At 48.1% G+C, this 23,159-nt stretch overlaps 1 protein-coding gene across 1 annotated transcript in view; it reads right to left on the bottom strand.

Moving 5' to 3' along the window:
* Positions 1 to 1,951: 1,951 nt before the first annotated feature.
* Positions 1,952 to 23,159, bottom strand: part of insra (insulin receptor a) — a 48,703-nt gene continuing 27,495 nt past the window's right edge. The window contains exons 5-21 of the mRNA XM_079751466.1: positions 22,273 to 22,417; positions 21,586 to 21,800; positions 20,779 to 20,905; positions 19,466 to 19,704; positions 15,340 to 15,507; positions 13,474 to 13,672; positions 11,978 to 12,321; positions 10,735 to 10,874; positions 9,728 to 9,887; positions 9,424 to 9,526; positions 8,848 to 8,915; positions 7,931 to 8,160; positions 7,318 to 7,428; positions 6,790 to 6,949; positions 6,156 to 6,285; positions 5,109 to 5,243; positions 1,952 to 3,669 (exon numbers count right to left, since the gene is read on the bottom strand). Coding sequence (XP_079607592.1) covers positions 3,315 to 3,669; positions 5,109 to 5,243; positions 6,156 to 6,285; positions 6,790 to 6,949; positions 7,318 to 7,428; positions 7,931 to 8,160; positions 8,848 to 8,915; positions 9,424 to 9,526; positions 9,728 to 9,887; positions 10,735 to 10,874; positions 11,978 to 12,321; positions 13,474 to 13,672; positions 15,340 to 15,507; positions 19,466 to 19,704; positions 20,779 to 20,905; positions 21,586 to 21,800; positions 22,273 to 22,417 — 3,029 coding nt within the window. The 3' untranslated portion in view covers positions 1,952 to 3,314. The remainder of the gene's footprint in view (positions 3,670 to 5,108; positions 5,244 to 6,155; positions 6,286 to 6,789; positions 6,950 to 7,317; positions 7,429 to 7,930; positions 8,161 to 8,847; positions 8,916 to 9,423; positions 9,527 to 9,727; positions 9,888 to 10,734; positions 10,875 to 11,977; positions 12,322 to 13,473; positions 13,673 to 15,339; positions 15,508 to 19,465; positions 19,705 to 20,778; positions 20,906 to 21,585; positions 21,801 to 22,272; positions 22,418 to 23,159) is intronic.

Genomic DNA, 23,159 nt, shown 5'->3' with positions numbered 1-23,159 from the left:
TCTGTGTTTAAAACATCTGCAAACACCTTTTCTAGTTTCATGGTTTCATACTTAAATTCATCGCTTTAAACTCTAGATGGCGCCTGTTGTCTTTTGTTATGCTAAACTTTGCAAGAAAGAAAAGTCAAGTACATCACTATGAGTGCTCAAATTCTCTCAAGCAGCAACAAATGTATACAACAGTGACTATGAAACGACCAACACGTTTTGTCCCGAATTATCTATTGCTGCTTAAGTATTATCTATTGATTAAAGGATTTGGAGTTTATATTTGAGCTATGATAATGGTGCCCTCCAAGCAGCAAGCACACACATAAAAGCCAAATGGACTTCTGGCCCTGTAGGCCGACATTTATGTGAATGTGTTGCCACATTTCATGGTTGGTTTATTGGTATTTGAATTGTTTTTATCTGAATAACTTCAAATCCCTCAGCGGTAGTCATATTATAGAATGATTATCTGCAATGTTAATTCTAACACTTTATTCTAACGTTTATTCTAACACAGTTCAGAGCAAGTCTTTTTTTCCTCACCAGCTCTGGAAATGCATTATCAACATTCGTTGAGCTCTCTCCTATTACCACAATAGCTGGCAGCAACACAATATCATCTATCACACTGACCAGTTTGTGGTTATATTATTAATGTCGGCAATGGTCTCATTTTTGTTCAAGTCGGAAAAGTTAATCTTACTTCAGCGCATAATTGTACAGTACTTTCTTATGAGGCATGAAGCACAAACACCTTTGGAGGAAAAGACATGAATGAAGACATGAACTCATACGAATACTTAAAGTGATGTCAACTAAATGTATGTAGATAGTCTTGACTCTAACAGACAACACAAAGTATATTTAAATACCTGAATATGTCCCCTCTCATCAGCAGCATAAGTTTGGAAATACATCTGAAACCAAAAGAAGGCTAACACTGGATAATCCTCTGAGGAATTTCAAAAAGTTTATATAGCCAACGGAATGTACGTTCTACTAGAAAATATTTTCATTTGTAAACACATGAACTTGTTTTGATTGTTTTAGGACATCTGTTTGACTTCGAATAGAGAGAATTTCCCCTGACTCGTTGCTTTACTTTTCTCATAGGAAATGACTGTGGTTCCAATCCTTTATTTTCCCCAACACTCCTGGGGACAATGAGAATACGTATGGGTAGTGCTAGGGGTGTAGCCGCATGGTGGGCTGGTCAGAGGTTGGCCACCCCTCTTGCCCCGCCGAGTCTGGAAAAAAAATAATTCCTGAACGGAAACGGTCAAAAGAAGCTGAAATATATGCACTATTAGTTTGATCTAACTTTGACTTATTATTCTTATTCAAATGTTATATTTTGACGTTATGTGACATTATTAATAAATATTGCACTCAAGCACGACCCCCCCCCCCCCCCCCCTCCCCTTTAAAGTCAGATCTGTCTGGTTGCAACCCGGTAGATAACAATTCGATTTGGCACCTTTTCAAGATGGGCTTCGGTGGTACTGATGTAGCGTGAGGTCCACTTCAGAGAAACACATCTGGCTCAATCAGATCTTCCTGGAAACCTAGCAGGCTAGCTCACCTGTTATTGAAGAGCTCTTGGGCCTATGGTTTTTCATGAGCCACTGCCCTAAAACATGTCTGAACATCATTCCTCTGTAGATAAAGAGTTCATGTCAGCCCACTGATGGACTGGTGTTGAGATGATCCATTTTCTTAATAAATTCATAACACTTTATCAGGGATTTAATTGATATTTACTCTACATCGTTTGAACTGCTTACACCCCTTGTAAGCGCTTTGTTCAGCTGAATGAGTAGTCAAAATAAACGTTCTTTAAAAAGTGATTAGCAAAGCTTTCCAACATGTGTGAGCATGACATTGCCTGCTCCACACTGTCAACCATTAGAGACGTGTCAGAAGAAAATACGTTGTCCAGGAGCCTTTTTCATGAATGCATCTGGCTGCTTTATTTACAGCAGAATTTTTATTTGATCTTGATATTAGGGGTCGACATCCATAACACGAGATGTCAACTTGGCTGCTCCTGTGCACTGTATAGCAAAAAAAGACAAGAAAAAACAAAAAAATAAAAACAAGTGCTGTTGGTTGATCAAGAGTCCAAATGATAATTAGCATGATTTTCTGGATTAGAAAAAACAAACAAACAAATAATAAGACTAATAAGTAAAAAGGTTTCCTACAACAGCAAATACCTCGAGAACAACATATCATCTATGTACAAAAAAAACATCAATATATTTATATATATTTATATCTTTCTAGACCCACTAAAATATACCAAAGAAGCAGCTATTGGTCAAAATGTTTTTTTGAACAGTTTAAATATCCTTCAGCTGTGAATGTCAAAACAAAAAAAAGAACGATGTAAATAAATAAAAAAGTACAACCCACAAAATGAATCAGTTTATCCTGTGTGCCATTGTGGAATACTGCAGATTGTGAGGAAAGTCCGTTTTTTCAACCAGTTTCTCCACTGGATCATAGTTTGTTCACCACCAACCGTTTGACCGAGTTCTTGTTATTTCTGTTTAAGTTTGTCGTTTGTGCGACCACTCGAGTACAGGGGCCGAAACGGGATCCCGTGTGAGTTTTGCAGCGGGGTCACCGACACAACCGAAGGGCACTTCTTTATTCACCCCCTCCCCGACAGAGCCGCCGAGGGGAGAACCGACGGGAATGGGAAAAAGGGGGGACTGTAGGGTTTAGCAGCCTTCTTGTCTGTCAAAAATAAAACTAAAAACCATAAAAAAAAGTTTCACAGTTGAAGCCATCATCCGCCCCTGTCTAGCACAAAAAAATTGGCAATATATTTATATTTATACATATATATATTTATATATATATAAAACTACAATCATGAACAAGCGAGAGAGAGAGAGAGAGAGAGAGAGAGAGAGAGAGGTCCGTTATTTTCTTTTTTCAAATACAAAACACGAAAGTGTCATTTGGCGTCCTTGTGGCGGACATACTGTAGTGTGTGTGCGATCTGGTCGGAGAGTGAGTGGAGTTCGTGGCATCCGAGGAAAAAAAAAAAAAATAAAGGTCCTGAGATATGCACTGAGGGGGGGAGGTACTGGGTTGAGAGTGACGCGAGTGAGCTCTATATAAAATGACGAGGAAACGGAACAACAAAAATATATATATATATAATCTATCTATAGCATCTACGTGTGTGTTTGTGTGTGTGTGTGTGTGTGTGTGTGTGTGTGTGCGTCCGTGTGTGTGTGTGTGTGTGCGCGTGCGTGCGCGGGCGTCCATGTGTCTCTCTTGTGTGTCTCTAGGAGTCTTTCCGGGCTGTGTTAGGATGGCGTGGAGCGCGGCAGTATCCGTCCGTTGGTCTTGCCCCCGTTCATGTGTGTGTAGGGCACGTGGTGCTCCTCGTAGCTGCCCCGCAGCCCCACCGACGAGCCCTCGTCCCGCTCCGAGCCTCCGCCCCCCCGCTGGGAGTAGGAGGACGGGTCCAGCGGGATGCTCTCCATGTTCTCCATGTCCAGGTCAAAGTCCTCGCTGTCGGGCGGCTTGTTGTCCTGGCTGTAGAAGAAGGACAGCTCCTGGAAGCTGGGGTGCAGGTCCTCGCGCAGCATCTCGATGATCTCCTGGAAGGCCGGCCGCATCTTGGGGTTGTACTGCCAGCACATCTGCATCAGGTTGTGACTGCGCGGCAGGGGGTCCGCGGCGGGGAGGGGGGTTGGCCATGACGAGGAGAAAAAGAGAGAAGGAACAAAAAATGGGATGAGAGGCAAAGGCCCGGCGACAGTTGTCACGGTGATGGTATATTCACGGGTTTGATCAAAAGATGAACCGTGAGGGTCGTTCCTCTCTGCCTTGTAGAACTGAGACCCTACTCCGTTTTGGGTTGTACAGCAGTTCTCTTCATGCAACGGTAATATTTGTGCGTGACATGTGTGTCGCAGTTATAGACAACCGTAACACGTGTTTGTCACATGTGTTTTGATGTGTATGTAGAAGTAATATTAACAGGAACATGTGTATGTAACATGTACACAGCAGTGATATGTTACAGTGTCTGTATTGTAGAATGCTGGTTTATTTTGGTGTCTCTCTGTGTTCACATCTCTCAGTCTAGAAACAGGCCAGAAACAGGTCATACTGATACAAGGTCTTATTTCCAACGTTTCGCCATTTGTTATGTCTCAACAAGGATGAACCAACCTGGTTGTTTGGGACATAGCCAGGGCCATAGAACTTTTCAAGTGTGAGAGTGCTTCTGTTCTCTTGTTATTCACGTTTCTTTATTATAATACTCGCCCCAACCCTTTGGTTCAGTGAGAAGAGGCATCGACAGCCAAGGAACACGTCTCGAAACTGCTCCTCAACCGCCTACACTTTAGATTATTCAACCTAAAGTCTGTATCTCGCTGTATTACATCCTGGAATAAACCATCTATTCAACCCTCTTATCCAACCTGTGAAGTGGCTTTGATTTCCACTTAAAGAATTACTACTGCTACGACGAAAAATACACAACGCAGAGTCTATACGAACAGTTTAGAAATAAGCTGAAATCTAACAGTATGTAACAAGAACACATTAAAGTTACATGTGTGAAGCAGTAATATGCAACAGCCACACATGTGTTTAACACGTATGTAGCAGTCACTATGCAAAAGTAACACGCACGTGTGTGTGTGTGTAACACGTATGTAGCAGTCATGGGTAACAGCAACACACATGTATGTGTGTCTGTGCAACACGTATGTAGCAGTCATAGGCAACAGCAACACACATGAATGTGTGTCTGTGTAACACTTGCCTCTGTAGCAGTCAGAGGCAAGACGTGTGTGTGTGTGCAACACGTATGTAGCAGTCATAGGCAACTCGTGTGTGTGTGTGTCTAACACGTATGTAGCAGTCATAGGCAACACGTGTGTGTGTGTGTGTGTGTGTGTGTGTGTGTGTGTGTGTGTGTGTGTGTGTGTGTGTGTGTGTGTGTGTGTGTGTGTGTGTGTGTGTGTGTGTGTGTGTGTGTGTGTGTGTAACACGTATGTAGCAGTCACAGGCGACGGCCACAAGCATGTGCGTGTAACGCGTATGTAGCGGTGAAATGACAACAGCTCCCTCGGTGCACTCACAGTCTGTCGGCGCAGTTGTCGGGGCGGTCCAGGAAGCCCCCGTCCATGACGAACTTGAGCACCTGCTCATTGGACAGGCCCTGGTAGGGCTGCTCTGCCAGGGTGCTCACCTCCCACAGCACCACGCCAAACGACCTGCAGGGGGGGGGGGGGCACGGGGTCAACCAGCGCCAGGTCAACAGCGATCACCCCTAGCTAGAGTGGGGGGGCCTCATGCATGGCCCCGGGTTCAAGTCAGGGCCCAATGCCCCCCCCCCCCCCCCCATAGGCGTCACTGAGGACTGACCGCGCTCCTCCTCCACCACGTCATCGCCTCGGGTAATACACTCGTCCATCGTGACTTCCAGCAGTAGTCAGTAGAATAGCGCATTTGTAGTGGAAAGCTGAAGGTCAGCTCCTGCACACTTTTGTGCCGGAATATAACATATTGTACCTTAACTAGAATCTCAAATTACAACACAACATTACCACATGTTGGGCAACACAAATTACCCATAAGGCGACTTAAGCTGCTTTCTAGGGATCATCATGCAAGGCTTCACACACACACACACACACACACACACACACACACCCCAACACTCGCGACCACACCCACACATTTTATATACTTTATTTGATTACACATCACTAGTAGAAACTGCTACCTGTGAAGTTGCTTTGATTTCCACTTAAAGAATTACTACTGCTACGACGAAAAATACACAACGCAGAGTCTATACGAACAGTTTAGAAATAAGCTGAAATCTAACAGTATGTAACAAGAACACATTAAAGTTACATGTGTGAAGCAGTAATATGCAACAGCCACACATGTGTTTAACACGTATGTAGCAGTCACTATGCAAAAGTAACACGCACGTGTGTGTGTGTGTAACACGTATGTAGCAGTCATGGGTAACAGCAACACACATGTATGTGTGTCTGTGCAACACGTATGTAGCAGTCATAGGCAACTTTATTAGGAATAAAAAATTTGAATAAACTAACACATTAAACACACCCACACCCCAACCCCCCCACACACACGGGGGGGGGGGTACTGACCAGCAGTCTGAGTTTGCGGTGAAGACCCCGTCCTTCAGGGACTCGGGGGCCATCCAGCGGACGGGCAGCAGGCCCTTGCCCCCCTTCCGGTAGTAGTCCGTCTCGTAGATGTCCCGGGTCATGCCGAAGTCTGCCGAGGAGGACAGGGGGTTAAGGTTCACATTGAGTTTTAACGACACCTGGCAAAGAACTCGGGTTAATAATTGCCCGCGGTGCACTAAACGATTTCTGGGGAACTAGCCGGTAAGAAGCGGAGCCCCGAAAACGATCTTGAGAACGAAACCCAAAGGGGCCGTAAACAAATGTTACAATCATCCGAACATGGAGGAATCACTGATGGTCAGCGTCTCAGAGTGTCTCGGTATATAGGAACTAATATACCTCCTTTTCAGCGATAGCCACAACAACAACAACAACAACAAAGAAGCGAACAAGCCGAGACAGACGTTGTTCCCTCGGCAGTCCCTCCTTGTCGTTCGTCTGGTGCCGCTACAACGACGTCGCTGACCAATCCGCCCCTCCCTCCCAGTCTGTGCTCCCAGTCCTCTCCCTCTCTCCGACACACGCACGCGGGCACCAGGCCGTGCTACACAAGGCGCAGACCTCCTAGGTGGGGGGGGGGGTTGCAGCTCACCTCCTATCTTGCAGGTCAGGTCGTGAGCCACCATGCAGTTCCTGGCAGCCAGGTCCCGGTGGACGAACTTCTTGGCGTTGAGGTAGGCCATGCCGTCGGCGATCTCCGCCGCCATCTGGATCATCTCCTTCAGCGTGGGCGGCGGGCGGCCAGGGTTGTTCTGCACACAAACACACAGACAAACAAGTGAGGCCAGGGCAGCATTAAGTCCTTTCTCACGACGCGACGATTTACCGACAGGATTGTGTGTGATAATATAAATCAAGCATTTCCTTTTTTTTTTATTCATAATGTCTACGCAAAGACAGCGTGAATAAAATAGCACTAATGAAAACTTTCTAAAATAGCAGCCTGGATTAAATGTTACACAAACATTGGATCCGTGCTGCTCAAACTGGGGCAGAGGGACGAGAAACGGGGAATCCCTGCAGAAGAGTTACCAACATGAAGCAGGAGGAAATCGGACAATCCTATGACATCATGCCATAGTATGCCCGGGGGGGTGTTGGGTGTTGGGGAGGAGGTTACCTCAGAGTCGGGGCGCAGGCAGCGCAGGAAGCTCTTGAGGTCGCCGTGGGTCATCAGCTCCATCACCACCAGGGTGGGCTGGCCCTTGGAGACCACGCCCAGCAGACGCACCTGGGGGCCACACGGGCGCAGGGTTATTGAGCAGGGCAGGAGACGTTTGGGGACGGGTTGCGTGGGTGACGCGAGGGGCTGCCTGGTTGTTAGTGTTCATGTGAACAGAACCGGTCCTCCTTAAACCAGGAACCACCACCAGGGAGTAGGTACTGGTACAGCAGCAGAGAGGTCGGACTTAATCTGTACTGCTTTATTCGAAAAAAGGGAGACACAACTCTACTGCTTTAAGTTTCCGTTTTTAATAGTTCCCGTTGCCCCGATTGGCTCGAACAAGTGTCGGGGGATGTCGCTTGCGGTGAAGGGTCATCACGCCGCGCTCGCGTCAGCCAATCAGGGAACAGCGGTCAAAATGCCCTCACCAGGTATCCGCACCGCCCCTATGGTTCATCTCAGGCGACCCTTTCCGCCTGTATACGACCTAAACCCTAAAGTCATCCAGTCCACCGGGGCCCGCACTCTCTGTGCCCCGCCTAGCGACCACAGCCCCGCCCCTCCTTACCACGTGGTGGCAGGTGAAGGCCTTCATGACGGACGCCTCGTTCAGGAACTCGATGCGCTCGCGCAGGCTGGCCGACTCGTTGACCGTCTTCACGGCCACGCGCATGTCGCCCTCGCCCTTCACCACGTCCTTGGCGATGCCCTCGTACACCATGCCGAACGAGCCCTGGCCCAGCTCGCGCAGGATGTTGATCTTCTCCCGCGGCACCTCCCAGTCGTCCGGCTCGTACACTGCAGGACCCACACAAATACGTGTTACGCACACAAACACGCACAAACGCACACAGCCAAACGCAGACACAGACACGCACACAGACACACACACAGACAGACACAGACACACAGTGGTGAGATGTTGGTGTCGTGCACGCCGCGCGGTAAACCCGTGTGTGCGTGCTCATTACTGATGGTCGTCCCCTCAAAGTGTGTGTATAATATGTTTGCCTCGTCAATAGTTAAGCGGCTGTCTAGGGACCACTAATGTGCCCCAATGACAGGGCGTACTGATGGTAACTAATCATCCCTGCTACACGCCTTTGCTCACACGCTGGATTCAGGGCTGGAGGAATCAGGCGTGGTGGCCATTATTCAACCTTAGCGCTTCGCTCTTTTAAGAAGGCGATGGCGACAGGAATCTGCTTAGTTCCTTCGTCACTGACAATCGCGAATGTCAACGCAAATGAATGCCGATAAATGATTTCAAAGAGGGAGTGGGACGGAGAGAGATCCGCAGAATAATGTCGACCCAGACTTGTGTCGTATGCCACTGGGGCGTTTCGTTACTGATGGCCAAAACATTTCATCCCTGATATTTTGTCTGGCTCCGCTGCCCTGTGCTCCAGGTTGGATCAGCGTGTCTGGTGAATATGGAGGGTGGATGCCTAGGGAGAGTGGGTGTTGCCATGGCGGTAGACTTACTGTCGTTGGCACTGAGGTACTCGGGGTTGGAGGAGGCGTAGATTGGTCCGCTGGGCCCCTGGGTTTGTCTGACGGGGAGGGAGAGCGTTGACGTTAGGGCCCTTTCACACACACCTATACCACTCCAACAACACAGCAACTAGGATAACATAACCTAGTTCGGTAGAGCTTAGTTTGGCACAATACATACACGTAGGGCTTTCCTTCTCCGCAAGATTCAATGTGTTAAACAATATTAATATATTATAATTATTTTGTGTTTTTCTAGGCACACTAGACACACACACAATAACAAATACAAGAATAAAATAACCCAAATGTTAATACAAGATTACATTTAAAAGCATCCAAATTCAGTTTTTCTTATATGCCGTCTCATGTTGTTTACTGCATGTTTAGTCGTATTTAATGTATGCTGCCGCTGTCTTATCAAGGTCTCTCTTGTAATATAGATGTTCAACGAGACCAACCTAGCGGACTAAAGGTTAAATGGAATTTAAGAAATAAACTTCAATCCGATGCTCAGAACAATGTGTGGATGTCAGGGCTGTGTGAGAAACGGTTGGAGTGGCGTACTTCTTCTTGAACACGACGAAGCCGGCCCCCGCCACGAACAGCACGAGGATGAAACAGATGACGGGGCCAATCAGGATCTTCAACATGTTCGTGGGGTCCGTCGCTGCACACACACAAACACACACACACACACACACAAACAGGTTCATAACTAGGATTCATGGTGTTTTGCGGAGCAGTCTCTGAGGGGGACCAAAAAAGCTGATGTGGACCAGGCAATGAATCACACACACACATACACACACACACACACACACACACACACACACACACACAGGTGGGGGGGGGGGGGGGGGGGCCTTACTCCTGTCCGGGACGTAGAAGAACGTGGGCGCGGTCCAGGAGCCATTGCCGGCCAGCGACGTGGCGCGCACCTTGGCCGAGTAGTTCCCAGGATGCACCACTCTGAGCTTGGTGCCGTTGGACAGCCTGTACATTTTCCTGGACACACACTGCTGCAGCTCCTGGAGACCCGAGAAACAAACAAAGCAAAGAGGCCAAATAAATCACCTCCCCACGCCCAGGGCAGCGGCTGAAGCACCACGGCAACAGAGGGTCAGTCGGGGGGGGGGGGGAAAACAACAACTCATGGAAGAATGCGGAGAAAATGTGTGGTCGAAGATGAGTTTTTCACTCGCTGCCACAGTCCGACACGCACGTGTATTACTTCAGACTTTTCTTTTACCGGCTTGTTTTTGTGTTTTTGTGAGGAGCAATGACGTCCGAGGGATATTATTATGACCAGCCCGAGGTTGGCACGGTCAGTCGCCATGGTAACCAAAGAAAGCTTGCGGGTGTTGGAACATTAATATTAGATTTCCATTAGGGGTTACCATCACACTAATAACACAGTGCAGACAATGAGGGCGCTAATCCAGAAGCTTGTTTTGGGTTGTTTTTGTGGCTAAAAACTGCCCGGTCACGTAATAACCGGTCTCACTCGTCTTCACGCTGAGGCTTATTATTGGATGTTCACCTCACATCAACCTGAAGGAAGAGGAGGGGGGAAGGGAGGGGTTGAATCTTATATCTAAAGAGAAAGAATACAAGCAGAGGAGGAGGTATGTGTCTCCAAGGTATCCTGGGAGAAAGCTGTCTTGATAACAAGCGGTGTGTGTGTGTGTGTGTGTGTGTGTGAGTGTGTGTGTGTGTGTCGGTGTTTGCTTATAGGTGTGTGTGTCCTCTTGGGAGAAATGTGTTTTGATCCCAGTGTAGCAAAAAATGCCCTGGGAGGATTGTGTGTGTGTGTGTGTGTGTGTGTGTGTGTGTGTGTGTGTGTGTGTGTGTGTGTGTGTGTGTGTGTGTGTGTACCTCAGTTTCCCCCATCCTCTTGTAGTTGACCTCGTACAGGATGATCATCCCGTTGGGGGCGCTGGGCTCCATCCACTTGACGTGCACCGTGTACTCGATGACCTCGTAGGAGATGACGCCTGCGATGTCGTCAGCTTTGTCTGAGGAGGGAACGCACGCACCGTGAGCGCGCTTAGTCGCGGCAGCTTGAGACGGCTTTCTGTGCTCATCGATGGACGCGTCCCGCTTCAGGGAACCGCTTGAGAGGAACCATCTCGTTTTCGAGGGGGAAAAACAACATACATGACAAACATACAGCCAGACAAAAGCTCTCCCTCACACCAGAACCACCCATATCCTCCATCTGTTACTCGTCTGTGGGTCTGTCGTACGACTGCAAGCTCTTTGCAAACATTTGAATTGACTTTTCAAATAAACGCTCACAACCTGGCATGGTCAGTCACCATGGTAACTAATGAAAGCGTACGGGTGTTGGAACATTGACATTAGATTTCCATTCGGGTTATCACAGTGCTCTCTCATGCTCTGTGCCAAAACCAATCAGTATTCACGTCACAAATCGCAATCAAAGCCACCTTTGATTTGACACAAAACATTGACATTTAAAATATTTCCAATCCTCTCTCATATTTCAACAGATAATATATTTCAATACATGCATCTGACGTATTTCAATCTAAATATATATCTGACATATTGAAATATATATATCAATTAGGGCTGGGTAAAAAAAAAATCGATTTAATTGATTTTTCATTTAAATTTTGCAATATCGATTCATAGGGCATGACATTGATTTATTTTTTTTGTTACCATTATGATTATTTTTGCACTTTAATAAACAATGCCTTAATGCAATTTGCAGGGATGGAATGTTGTTCAAGTACACTTTCACTTGCAATTCCTTTCTAATTAAAAAATTGCACTTTTGAGACTTGAGACAGTTTTGTTCACAGCTCAAGTTTAAACTGTCCAATTTACAGGTGCGCACTCAAAACCTGTTGTTAAAGATGAAGAGAAAAAAGAAAGTACATTTGTATTTTGTAACACAGTTGAGCCATCTCCATCATTCGAGAGCAGATCGAACCTAATCGAATCGTGACTAATCGATTCAGAACCTTACGAATCGAAATCGAATCCATTCAGGAAATTGGCCACGATACCCAGCCCTGACATCACTATTTAAACATGTCAGACTCCATGTGAGCCCCGCCCCTGTCTCAGGGGGTGTCTCCCCCCTCACCCTCGGGCAGGGTCCGGGCGCTGACGTAGGCCGCCATGCTGCAGCGCGCCGGGTCCGTGGGGTGGTTGCAGGCGTGGATCTCGATCTGGTAGCTGGTGAAGTGGCGCAGGTTGGAGATGACCGTGGACTCGCGGCCGCGCACCTTCAGCTCAATCTTGGTGCTCTCAAACGTCTCCTCTTCTCCGCCTCCGTCCTCGCCGGCCCCCCCGTCTTCCCCGCCGCTAGCCCCGCCCCCGGCCCTGCCGCCGGGGGGCGTGGCCACGGTGGGCGAGAAGGCGAACGGGTAGGGGAAGGTCCGGTTGGCCACGCCCATCGCCGCCACGGAACGCCGCTGTCTGGTGGGTCTGATGCGGGGGGAGGGCGAGAGAGGAGGGAGGGAGAGAGAAGGGTCAAAATGAAACAACGGATGGAGCCCTGAGGGGAGTCGTCTGGTTTAATGGCGGGAGCGAAGGAAAGGTCGCCGAGAGGGAGGGGGCTCTCCAGACACGGCGGATCGCTATCCGTTAGACGGGCTGACAGGAAGTGCCCGGGGGACGCAGCGCTGCCCGTGGCTTTGGGTCTGCGGTTTGGTCCGGTATTTTGTGGTTTACTTTGTCGATCATAGCCAATGGGAGGAACACAGTGGAGGTTGTGGTTTTTCCGTCTTAAATGCATCGTTTAATAGGGATAGATGTGATCGGGAACATACATTATTAATTTCTTAAGAAAAAGACAGACAGACACTTCAAGACAGCTTTCCACTGGTCAACAGTCCCGTGGGCATTACACAACAAGCACACCAGGGGGCGCCTGTCAGCCTTAATGTGTGTGTGTTGACAGAAACTAGAATGGAGATGAAGAGGAGTAGAGCTCGAGTGCACCTGCTGTCATATAAGCAAGGGCACCTCTTGGACACACCAAACACCACCATCACCTCAGGCAACACAAGCACCGTCTCTCTCAGGTCAGCTGTCTTACAACAAAGTCTCCAAAGAAATCAATCGAAGAGAAGAAGGAGAAGAAGAAGAAGAAGAAGAAGAAGAAGAAGAAGAAGAAGAAGAAGAAGAAGAAGAAGAAGAAGAAGAAGGAGAAGGAGAAGAAGAAGTCGAAGGAGAAGAAAAATAAGAAGGAGAAGAAGAAGTCGAAGGAGAAGAAGAAGAAGAAGAATGAGAAGAAGAAGAAGGAGGAGAAGAAGAAAAAGAAGAAAAATAAGAAGAAGAAGAAGAAGAAAAAGGAGAAGAAAAAGAAGAAGGAGAAGAAGAAGAAGAAGAAGAAGAAGGAGAAGAAGAAGAAGGAGAAGAAGAAGGAGAAGAAGAAGAAGGAGAAGGAGAAGAAGGAGAAGAAGAAGAAGAAGGAGAAGTCAAAGGAGAAGAAGAAGAAGAAGGAGAAGGAGAAGAAGGAGAAGAAGAAGAAGAAGAAGGAGGAGAAGGAGAAGAAGAAGAAGGAGAAGAAGGAGAAGGAGAAGAAGAAGAAGGAGAAGAAGAAGAAGGAGAAGGAGAAGAGGCTCCTCCACTCACTTGATCTCGAACACCTCGTTGTGGAGGTAGTTCTCGAAGGTCTTGCGGTACTCCGAGTCCTCCTTCTCCTTCTTCAGCTCCTTCTCCGTCTTGGGGCAGGCGCAGCAGCGCGTCCCGGGGCCCTGCTCCTCCGTCTGGTTCCACCGCTGCTCCTCCTCACTGTCCACCTGCGTGGGCACCCGCGACGGCAGCTTCATGCCTGGGGAGGGCCGGGGGAGAGGACGGGGGGGGGGAACGGGGGCGGGGCCAGAGGAGAGACGGGGGAGGGGGGGGGAGGGCCAGGGGACACCCGCAAATAGAACATTATGAGCTGGGGTGTGATCACACACACACACACACGCACATATACATACACTCTTGCAGTCTCATAAAAAAACACAAGCGACGTGCGTGCTCACAATCACTGGTTGACACATGCACAAAGACACACACACACACACACACACACACACACACACACACACACAGCCAGGGGGTCATGTCAGTGCCCTGTCACTCCCAGGTCGCCACCCTTTTCCGGTTGTGAGACAGATCGCCAGTGACACAACCTCCCCGTAGACCGTCCTCACCCCGGCCCCACCCCTCTCCCTCCACGCCTTGGACGTCTGCGGGTTTGGACCAGCTCCGGGCGCCCTCTTGGGTCGCACCATCACTAGATTTGGGCTGGGGGGGGGGGGGGGGGAAGAGCAGCCGGCGAAGGCCGTGCGGTGACAGGAACACCTGAATCACTGTCGCAATGGGAACTTCACCTGACCTAACGTCCCCCTCCCCCCCAGCACGGCTCTGTTGCTCCGCCGCTGTTGTTAAGAACGGCTTTATGGGTTGGCCGTTGGGCTCCGGTGTTCATGGATCTATGCGTCAGGACTCCGCTGGTTCCCCAGCCCCAAGGGAACCCTCCAGGGCAGCATGTACACGGTGTGTGGTTGCACCCATAGACGCCATGCTGCAGTGCGTCGCTGGAGCTGCACGCAGCGACATGTTTCGAGCCAAACACTGTTCAACCGAACTGTGAGACACAAGCTCCCCGATGAGGCCAGCCATAAACACGCAGGGGGTTCAGGTTTACCGACGTTTCCTTTGCCTTTCTCAACTGGAGGAAATGCATGTGTGTGTTGTTGTTTTTATCGTGACGCTCCTTCTGCGCCTCTAGCACAATGTCGTTTTCTCCAAACCGAATTCAAATTGTTGGTTCACTTAAAGTAGACGGTACAGATATAGACGTGCAACAGAGAGGGATGATTGGTAAATACATCTACGGTTTAACAACCATCCACGGTTACGCCTAACAACAACACTAAAACACAACAAATAATGGTCGCATTTATGATGATTGCGGCAAGAGCGCCATCGGAAGAACAAAAATACTGGAGGGGAGGAGTTTCTTTGAAACCCTCTACGCACAGACGATTTATTTAATTTGAATTCGTATTCAACCCAAGGGACGCGAGGGTGAGTGATGGAGCCGGTTGGGCGGACCGCTAGGGGAAGTCCACTATGAGAACCTCTGCTATCTGATGACTGCCCCGGCAAGCCCTCTTTCACTTCTCTCTATTACACCCGCGCGCACGCACACACACACACACAAGGGCAGAGACACATGCACATATGGACACACACAAAAAGGCAAAGATACATGTGCATACATTGACACACACACACACAAACGCACACAGCCAAAGACACATGCGGGACACACACACACAGCCAAAGATACATGCGCATGGACACACACACACACAAGGGCAGAGACACATGCGCATACAGGGACACACACACGCAGCCAAAGACAGATGTGCATGGACATGGACATGGACATGGACACACACACACACACACACACACAGTACAACGAGAGAGAAACACTACCTTTCTGGCAGTAGTCAAACTTGTAGAGTTCACTGGCCTCGGCCTGGCGTTGGCAGAACACCAGGTAGTGAGTGATGTTGCCGTTGGCGTCGTTGGGCGGCCGCCACTTCAGGATGATCTGGAAGGAGGAGTTGGACGAGGAGATGGGGTCCAGGGGCACAGAGGGCTCTGAGGGGGGGCACAGACAGGAGACACCGGAGACGGAGGGGGAAGAAGTTAGCATTGTGTGGTACTGCATCCAGTGAGAGTTCATCCTATGAACACAGGGGGCCTGGAACAACGTTTAATACAGGATATCCTCTGTTAATACGAAGATGAATGGACCACTCGCAGGCAGGGGCCAAGCGGGCGTCGCTGACTGAATGCAGAAACGTTTTTCTCTTTTAAGTCTGAATGTATTTTTGGGGGGGGGGGGGGGGATTCCGAGGTTCCCCGACCGAACCCAATCCGATTAAGCCGTAAATCTGCCTCGGAGACAACAAGCGATGACAACATGTGTAATATTAAGCGCGGCGTAGCGGGGTAGTAGAAAGGACAGCGCACAAAGAAAAGCACCGGCGCACCGGGCTTCACGGTGAGGTCATGTTGCTGTTACCACGTGCCAATACTAAGCCTTGAGTCATCGCCGCGTGTGTGTGTGTGTGTGTGTGTGTGTGTGTGCACCTCCGTCGGCAAAACAAAAGGTTTCGAATTGATTGAAAATTCTGTGTCATCAGCAAACGCGCCCGTTTTTATGGGCCCGTCGGTGAGTCTGCCAAAACTCTCGGCCGGCGAGCCACACTTAGAACAACAACAACTGCAACTTTGTTATGAAGGTTGCCACACGGGCAAACCGCGAGCCGCTGGCAGAGTGGATACAGCGGGTCGGGAGTGCCCGAGTCACTGCCGGTATTTCTCAAGACAATCGGATGAGAAGTGGTTCCCAAAGTGATTGAAGTAAACAACGTAATCCGGGTAACTGACTGACAACTGTTGGCTGACTCACTGGATTGGTGTGCAGAAGCCACCACCCTAAACCGCCCCCACCACCACCACCACCGCCGCCAGTCGTGTGTGTTGTTCGGCTACTTCTTGCCACTGCTAAAGTGGTTTATCTTGTTGACCTCACGTGTGAGTGTTAGTGTGCGTGTGTGGGTTTGTTCGACCCAGCGTAATCGGTCTCAGCTATTTGCCGTGATAAGAGCAGGACAATAGACCGGAGGAGTGTCGGCTGCCCAACCGGCCACACCGCCACCACCACCTCTACGCATCCAAAACAACACATCGGCACACAAAGGTCTTCCATCTGCACTTGAGACAAAGTCCTTTGCCCCTCCCTCCCCCTTTGAACGAGTGTCCTGGCTAACGGGTCAACCTGCGAAAGAAACACCGGTTGAATGCAGCTATGCAGCTTTAGTTTGCTGGTGTGTGTTGATTTGTATACTCAACTCACGTTCTTTCAGTACCTCAAATATTATTAGGCTGTCACTGTACGTTCGGTAGCGTCAAAGACATGCTGGTAAGGAGTGAGAGAAGTCCCTCACTAAGAGCAGTCCCCAACTAAGGGACCTGTTGTTTCATGACAGAGCATATTCACAACCAAGCGTCCTATTCTCACCTATGAGACTCTTAAAGGATAACTTTGTTAACCTGGACCCTATTTTCCGATAACTCTGGGTCTCAGTGACTAATGTTGGCCACAATTTGAAATTGGCTCAGCTGGTTTACGGTTAGATTGTTAGAAATACTCAACATTATGAAATGTTATTGTTGCAGAAAAAGTCCCTTTTGTCATCACATTCTCAACCCACCTTCAAACTAATCTTTTAGATACCACTAAGCCACGCTTTCCGGTTCCTTTCTTTCTCGAAATCTCACTCACGTTTGGACCGTCTGTTCCTGCAACAACTCAACCCTCACAGGGTTTCAGAGTGAGACTTCTCCTTGGGCGAGACTTGGTTAGACACGATAACAAACAGATCGGATCAAGCGAGACGTAAAGAAAAAGCTTTAATTTCTCTGCAGTGATCATTTCCATCGTGTTGTCAGACACTTAGAAATGTATCTTAGCCGGTCTGTGGCAAAAAACAGCATTTTATTGGACATACACTGAGGGGGCACTATTGCTATGGCATAAATGTGCTTGGTCAATACTAGAACAGTTAAAAAATGTTCGGTCACTATTAGCCACTTGACCAAAATTATGGGGAAATAGGATCCATGTTGAAAAATCCTGAAGTTATCCTTTAACAACCAGACCTTAAATGGCTTACGATAACATTGTTAAGCCTTCTCAAGCCAAGAACGGCTCGCTGCTTGCGTCGGTATTAGGTTTAAAAGAACAAAACAAAATCAACAGCTTAATAATGAGCAAGCTCTGCTTTGATTGCTTTGTCGGTGCACTGCGAACACACACACACACACACACACACACACACACACACACACTCATTCATTAAGCGGTGTGCACGGATCAATCTTAAGGTGCTTACATGACGAGTTTGAGTAATCGCATGGAATGCAGTAGTTTTGGGTGTGCAGATTTTTTAGCCATGCTGCAGAGCCAAACAGAGGCAGGTGCATTGTTCCTGCTCGTTAGGGAGATCTCATTAAGGCGCTGACGTGAGACGACGGCCGTCACTACGAGAGTGGACGGATTTGCACCGGCTCAGAAGAGGTAATGGCCATTTCGTTGATATGCAAAACTAAATGCACCAAATTCCTCTGGCTGCCGGTGTGGTGAGAGTTGATTGAGTTTAAATTCTCTGGCAGCAGAATGGTGGTTGGGGGGGTTTTCCTGGGATTCTGTGTGACGAGGTGACAGGGTGGTCTGTTCCGCTGCGGTGGCTGGCTGGCTGCTTTGGCCGTCCAAACCGATTGGAGCTTTTTGAGCTGATTGGAGTTCTCGCTCAGGTTAGAATAAATCTGAATATCTTTCTTTTCTATAAACAAAATGTCACCTTCCACGACCCCCCTCTAGACAAAAAGTCGGGGCGGTGACTCAGAAAAATAAATCAAAGCATTCCCAGAACTAAACAGCGATGGGTTATTCCCACTCTGGGTTTGTGAGTGTGTGTGGGAGGTTGTGGGAGGTGTGTGTTTGTGTGTCTGTCAACACGTACGGTGCAACAAGCCTTAACGAGAGAACAAAAGAGACGCACGCGTCCCTGGTGCACGGTGATGATTATGTCGCTGCGTGACGCCCCCACTCAGACACACTGATCGGACCGCATTGCCAGACTACACTTCACCATCGATGTCTCGCTCTCTAATGACAGCCTTGTGGCCTTTGCATGCGACAGAGTTATGGCCGGGGGTTGGGCGGCCAGACATGTGGAGGGCGGGAGGAGGAAACAATGTGAGGTTGCACAGGGTTTTTTATCCGGGTGTCAAACGGAAGAAACCCTTGGATGGACGGCGGTCCGAGATGGGAGCCCCAGTTATGACTGCGACAAACCAAAAAGCCTGAACCGCACACGCACACGCACACGCACACGCACACACACACACAGTGAGCGCAGCAGGGAGCTGAGCCCAATTAGTCACTGAGGAAGACATTTATGATGGCTGCGGCCGGGTGCCGCGGGTCGACTCTGAAGCGTGGCAGCTCCTTCTAGGTTGGCAGGGCGGCGCCAGAGGGCCAACTCCTGCCCTCTGCTGCGATCCCTCCAGCCCCGGGTCCGAGGCCTCCTCGCTGCCCCAAGACCGACGAGCAAACACAGAGCTCCTCATTCATGGATGAATAGCAGCACCAAAGCACCGGGGAGAATCCTGTTTGCTCGTATATATTTCATGATCCGACACCTCTTTATAAACACAACCCCGAGGATTTAGCAGGATGAAACGGACTTGGACGCGTCGGTCGTTGAGTGTGTGTGTGTGTGTGTGTGCAAACGGGTTGGTGTGTGTGCGCGTAGGTTGACATTAAGAACGGTGGTGCCTTGAAGAGGTCTGGACGATTTTTCACAAATCGAACGTAATTTCAAGCCATCGAATTTCCACTCTACATTCGTCCGAAAAACACAAACACTGCAGCGTGCGTTCGACGACGGCCATGCCCCCCCCGACTACCGAACCCCCCTCCCGTAACCCTGGAGACCGACGGGGGGGGGAACCATAAACGGCGTCCGAAAACGGCGTCACTCACTGGTGGCGCTGGTGCGCACGTAGATGATCTGGCTCTTGGCGCCCTGGGCCTGGTGATCGTCGTAGGCCGACAGCTGGGTCTTCACCATGATGGCGTACTGCGTCCAGGGCTTCAGCGGCATGATGAGATGGCCCGGCTCGTTCTCCTTGTCCCTCGGTGGGGGGTCCACGTCGGCGATCACCCAGCTGTTGGAGCCGCACGCGTCCTGCCCGTCGAACTCAGTCACGTTCGTGAAGGGCCTGGCAGGTGGAGGAGGGGGGTGGTTACAAAGGGGTCGGGGTGTGGTCGTGATGTAGAGCCCGACCGATAAAGGATGTTTAAGGCCGATACCGATACAAACGTTTGGCGATTTAAAAATCCGATATTCCGATATATCGGCTGATGTATATTTAAAAAAGAAATTCCAGAAACGCGTAAGAAAACATAAACAGGTTTCCCTAACATTGGTTATTTGTAGTTATTTATGAGTCCTCACTAAATTAATAAGGTAATGCAGTTTAAAATAAACTTAATTTTATTGTTTTATTGTCACAACAGAAAAGTCAAAATCAAAATTTATTAAAGTTACGATAAATAAAATGTATAAAAATACAAACTTAAGATATGAAACTCAAAGTCCTTTGAACAAAAACACAATAACCCAAAATGTAAATTTTTTAATGGTTTTAAAATATTAATTAATCAGCTGATACCGATAGTTTGGAAAATGCCTAATATCGGCCGATAATATCGGCCCGCCGATATATCGGTCGGGCACTGTGATGGAACAGCAACACTGCCACCAACGACAACAACAATAAAGAGACTTTCCTTCCACATTTGATCACATGTAGTGCACTGCCTTGGTGGGTGCTAGGGTTACAGACCTCGCCAACACACCAGGAATAAAACGAGATACATCAACCGTTACATAATTATAACGATATGACCTATTAAACGCATGGATGTGTCTAGTGTTGTCATCTACTTTTTACGCAAGTTTCTTTTTTTTTTTTACTCAAGAGTCAACAGTACAGAGCTGGGGGGGGTAGTAGTATTAGTGAAGATTTGAAATGAGCAACAACAAAAAAAAATGTACTTCATTCTTGCCGTGGGTGGAAGGTCCATCCGTCATATGGACAGGTAGACAATCTCGTTTTTTAATTATTCATTTAGAAGAATTATGAATAAATGAAGAGGAAACTTAAAGGGGAAAAATAGGGGGAAAGGAGGGAAAGGGTGGGAGACTAACAAGAGGGGGGTTGTTGGCCCAGTAGGTTGGGAGGAGGAGGAGGAGGAGGAGGAGGAGGAGGAGGAGGCGACAGGTGTCTTACGCTTCCTTGTAGAGCACCATGAAGCCAAGCAGATCTCGGAAGTCTGGGGGCCAGAAGGGCTCCCACTTGATGATGATCTTATCGCTCAGAGTCCGGACCTGCGTGAACTTCAACACCTGGTTCTCACCTGTAGCCGCACGTACGCACAAAAACACACACACACACACACACACACATCATGTCAAAGTTAATAACAGGCAGTGGTTGGGAGGAAGGATATATTGTATGGCTTTGATTCACTAGCTTCTACCAGAAGAAAAAATTGAGTATTGAATAAATAATGAATGTAATTTGTATTTTTCAGGAGTCATGACTGGTAGTGCTTTTCTTGTAGACACATGTTATTAATGGCGTCTTGCTCGAGGGTGACTGGTAGGTACTGTCGACAATGAGATTCAAACCGAGAGCCTTTCAGCTGTGACACAGCAGAACCACGACACTACCTGGATTAAATAAACCGTTGCTTACACCAGCTGTATTATGATGCTGTATTGCAGTTGCATTAATACACTGTCCCTCGATGGTTGAGTTTGAGAGGGACAGTCTTTGAGTATCATGGTACTCAAAGACGTTTTACAAAAAGGAATACATACAAACAGTACAGACACTTAAACAATAGGAAAAGAAACAACCCCATAACAATAGACAACACATTAAGAGAGAGAGGGGGGGGGGGGTTGGAAGATGGCAGAGGCTGATTTGTCAGATGTTGTAGGTGGTCCTGAAGAGATGGGATTCAAGCTGACTTTTGAACGAAAGGAGTGTATCAGATGCCGATGTGTTCCCAGGGGCCAGGGGGAACCTTACATGAGGCTTGGTCTCCGTTGTTCTTGGAGGCGATGTCGTTCTTGACCTGCCGGTCCTTTGTGCCTGTGACTTCCTCCATCTTGCGTATCTCTGCCATGCACAGCTTGGAGTTATAGTGGAAGAACATGCGGCCGTGTCGGATGGTCAGCTTGTGCTTGGACCAGTCCCACAGCTGCCTGAGGTTCTGGTTGTCCAGGGCGTAGAAGGAGTAGTTCCTGGGGAGATTGACGGACACACACACACACACACACACACACACACACACACACACACACACACACACGGTTGAAAAGGACATCTTTTTTTAGGGCTAGTGGCGCTAGCATGCAGTGTGTGTTGTGGGTGGACACGGTGATCGTTTTACACCACGAGTACACATCGGAAGGACTTTCGGTAAATCAACCCAGGAGCTTCTGTGTTCGGTAAGGGCCGTGTTTAACGCGCCGGCATGTTAAACACAGGCCAAATGAAACCCTCAGATATGATTTACAAAAAAAGAAGCACAAGTCAAAAGCAGCAGCAACCGTACAAAAAGAAAACAGTCCTTTTTTTAATTTTATTTAAAGGTCAGTCCTTCTGCTTTTAACTCATAATTACAGGACAAGATGTCGACGCGGTGGCAATGCAAAGCGCTCAGGGAGAGAGAGGAAAAAAAAAAAAAAAAAGGTCCAGAGATGAAATAGTTACCCCACTTCCTGCTCCTCCCCGTGGATGACGCGGAGCTTGCGGAAGAAGGACAGCGAGACCAGAGCATAGGAGCGACGCACCGTCAGATATCCGGTGATCTCCTCCAGCTGGCCCAGGTTAGCCTCCAGCTCGGCCGCTATGTTGCCTGGAGGAGGGGGAAGCAGGGGTTAGACACCACCTTAAGGAGAAGCCCAGCTCCGACGCGGCGGGACACTCATGGCACAGAGTACAGCCAAACAGCATCACTCAGGGCAGAGCATGCCAGAAAGTAGTGATCGACCGGTATATCGTCCGCCGGTTTTTATATTTTTTTTCGTCATGATTTCAAGTTCAAGTCAGTTTTTTTTTTTTTTCTTTTTTTATTGAGACTTGAAACATTTGTGATCATCATTGTGTCATTTTTCTGATGTAAATTGAGGGAGCAAAAGCAGTATCGGCTCCAAATATCGGCTCAAGAAAATCGGTAGCCCGTATCGGGCATCGGCTAAGACTGATGAAAATAAATCTGTATAGGCATCGGCCTAAAAAATCCATATCGGTCGATCCCTACCAGAAAGCATATCATATAAAAATAGTAAGTAAAAGAAGAAAGTTTAAACTTGACTAATTTCCATACACATATATATATATATATATATATATATATATACACACACATATATATATATATATACACACACATATATATATATATATATATACACACACACACACACACACATATATATATATATATACACACACATATATATATATATATATACACACACATATATATATATACACACACATATACACACACACATATATATTTATACACACACACACACACACACACACACACACACACACACACACACACACACACACACACACACATACATACA

Source organism: Pollachius pollachius (genome assembly GCF_949987615.1).
Source record: "Pollachius pollachius genome assembly, chromosome: 14".
Lineage (NCBI taxonomy): Eukaryota > Metazoa > Chordata > Actinopteri > Gadiformes > Gadidae > Pollachius > Pollachius pollachius.
Note: the sequence above shows the minus strand (reverse complement) of the source record. Positions and strands in the feature narration are given on the sequence as shown.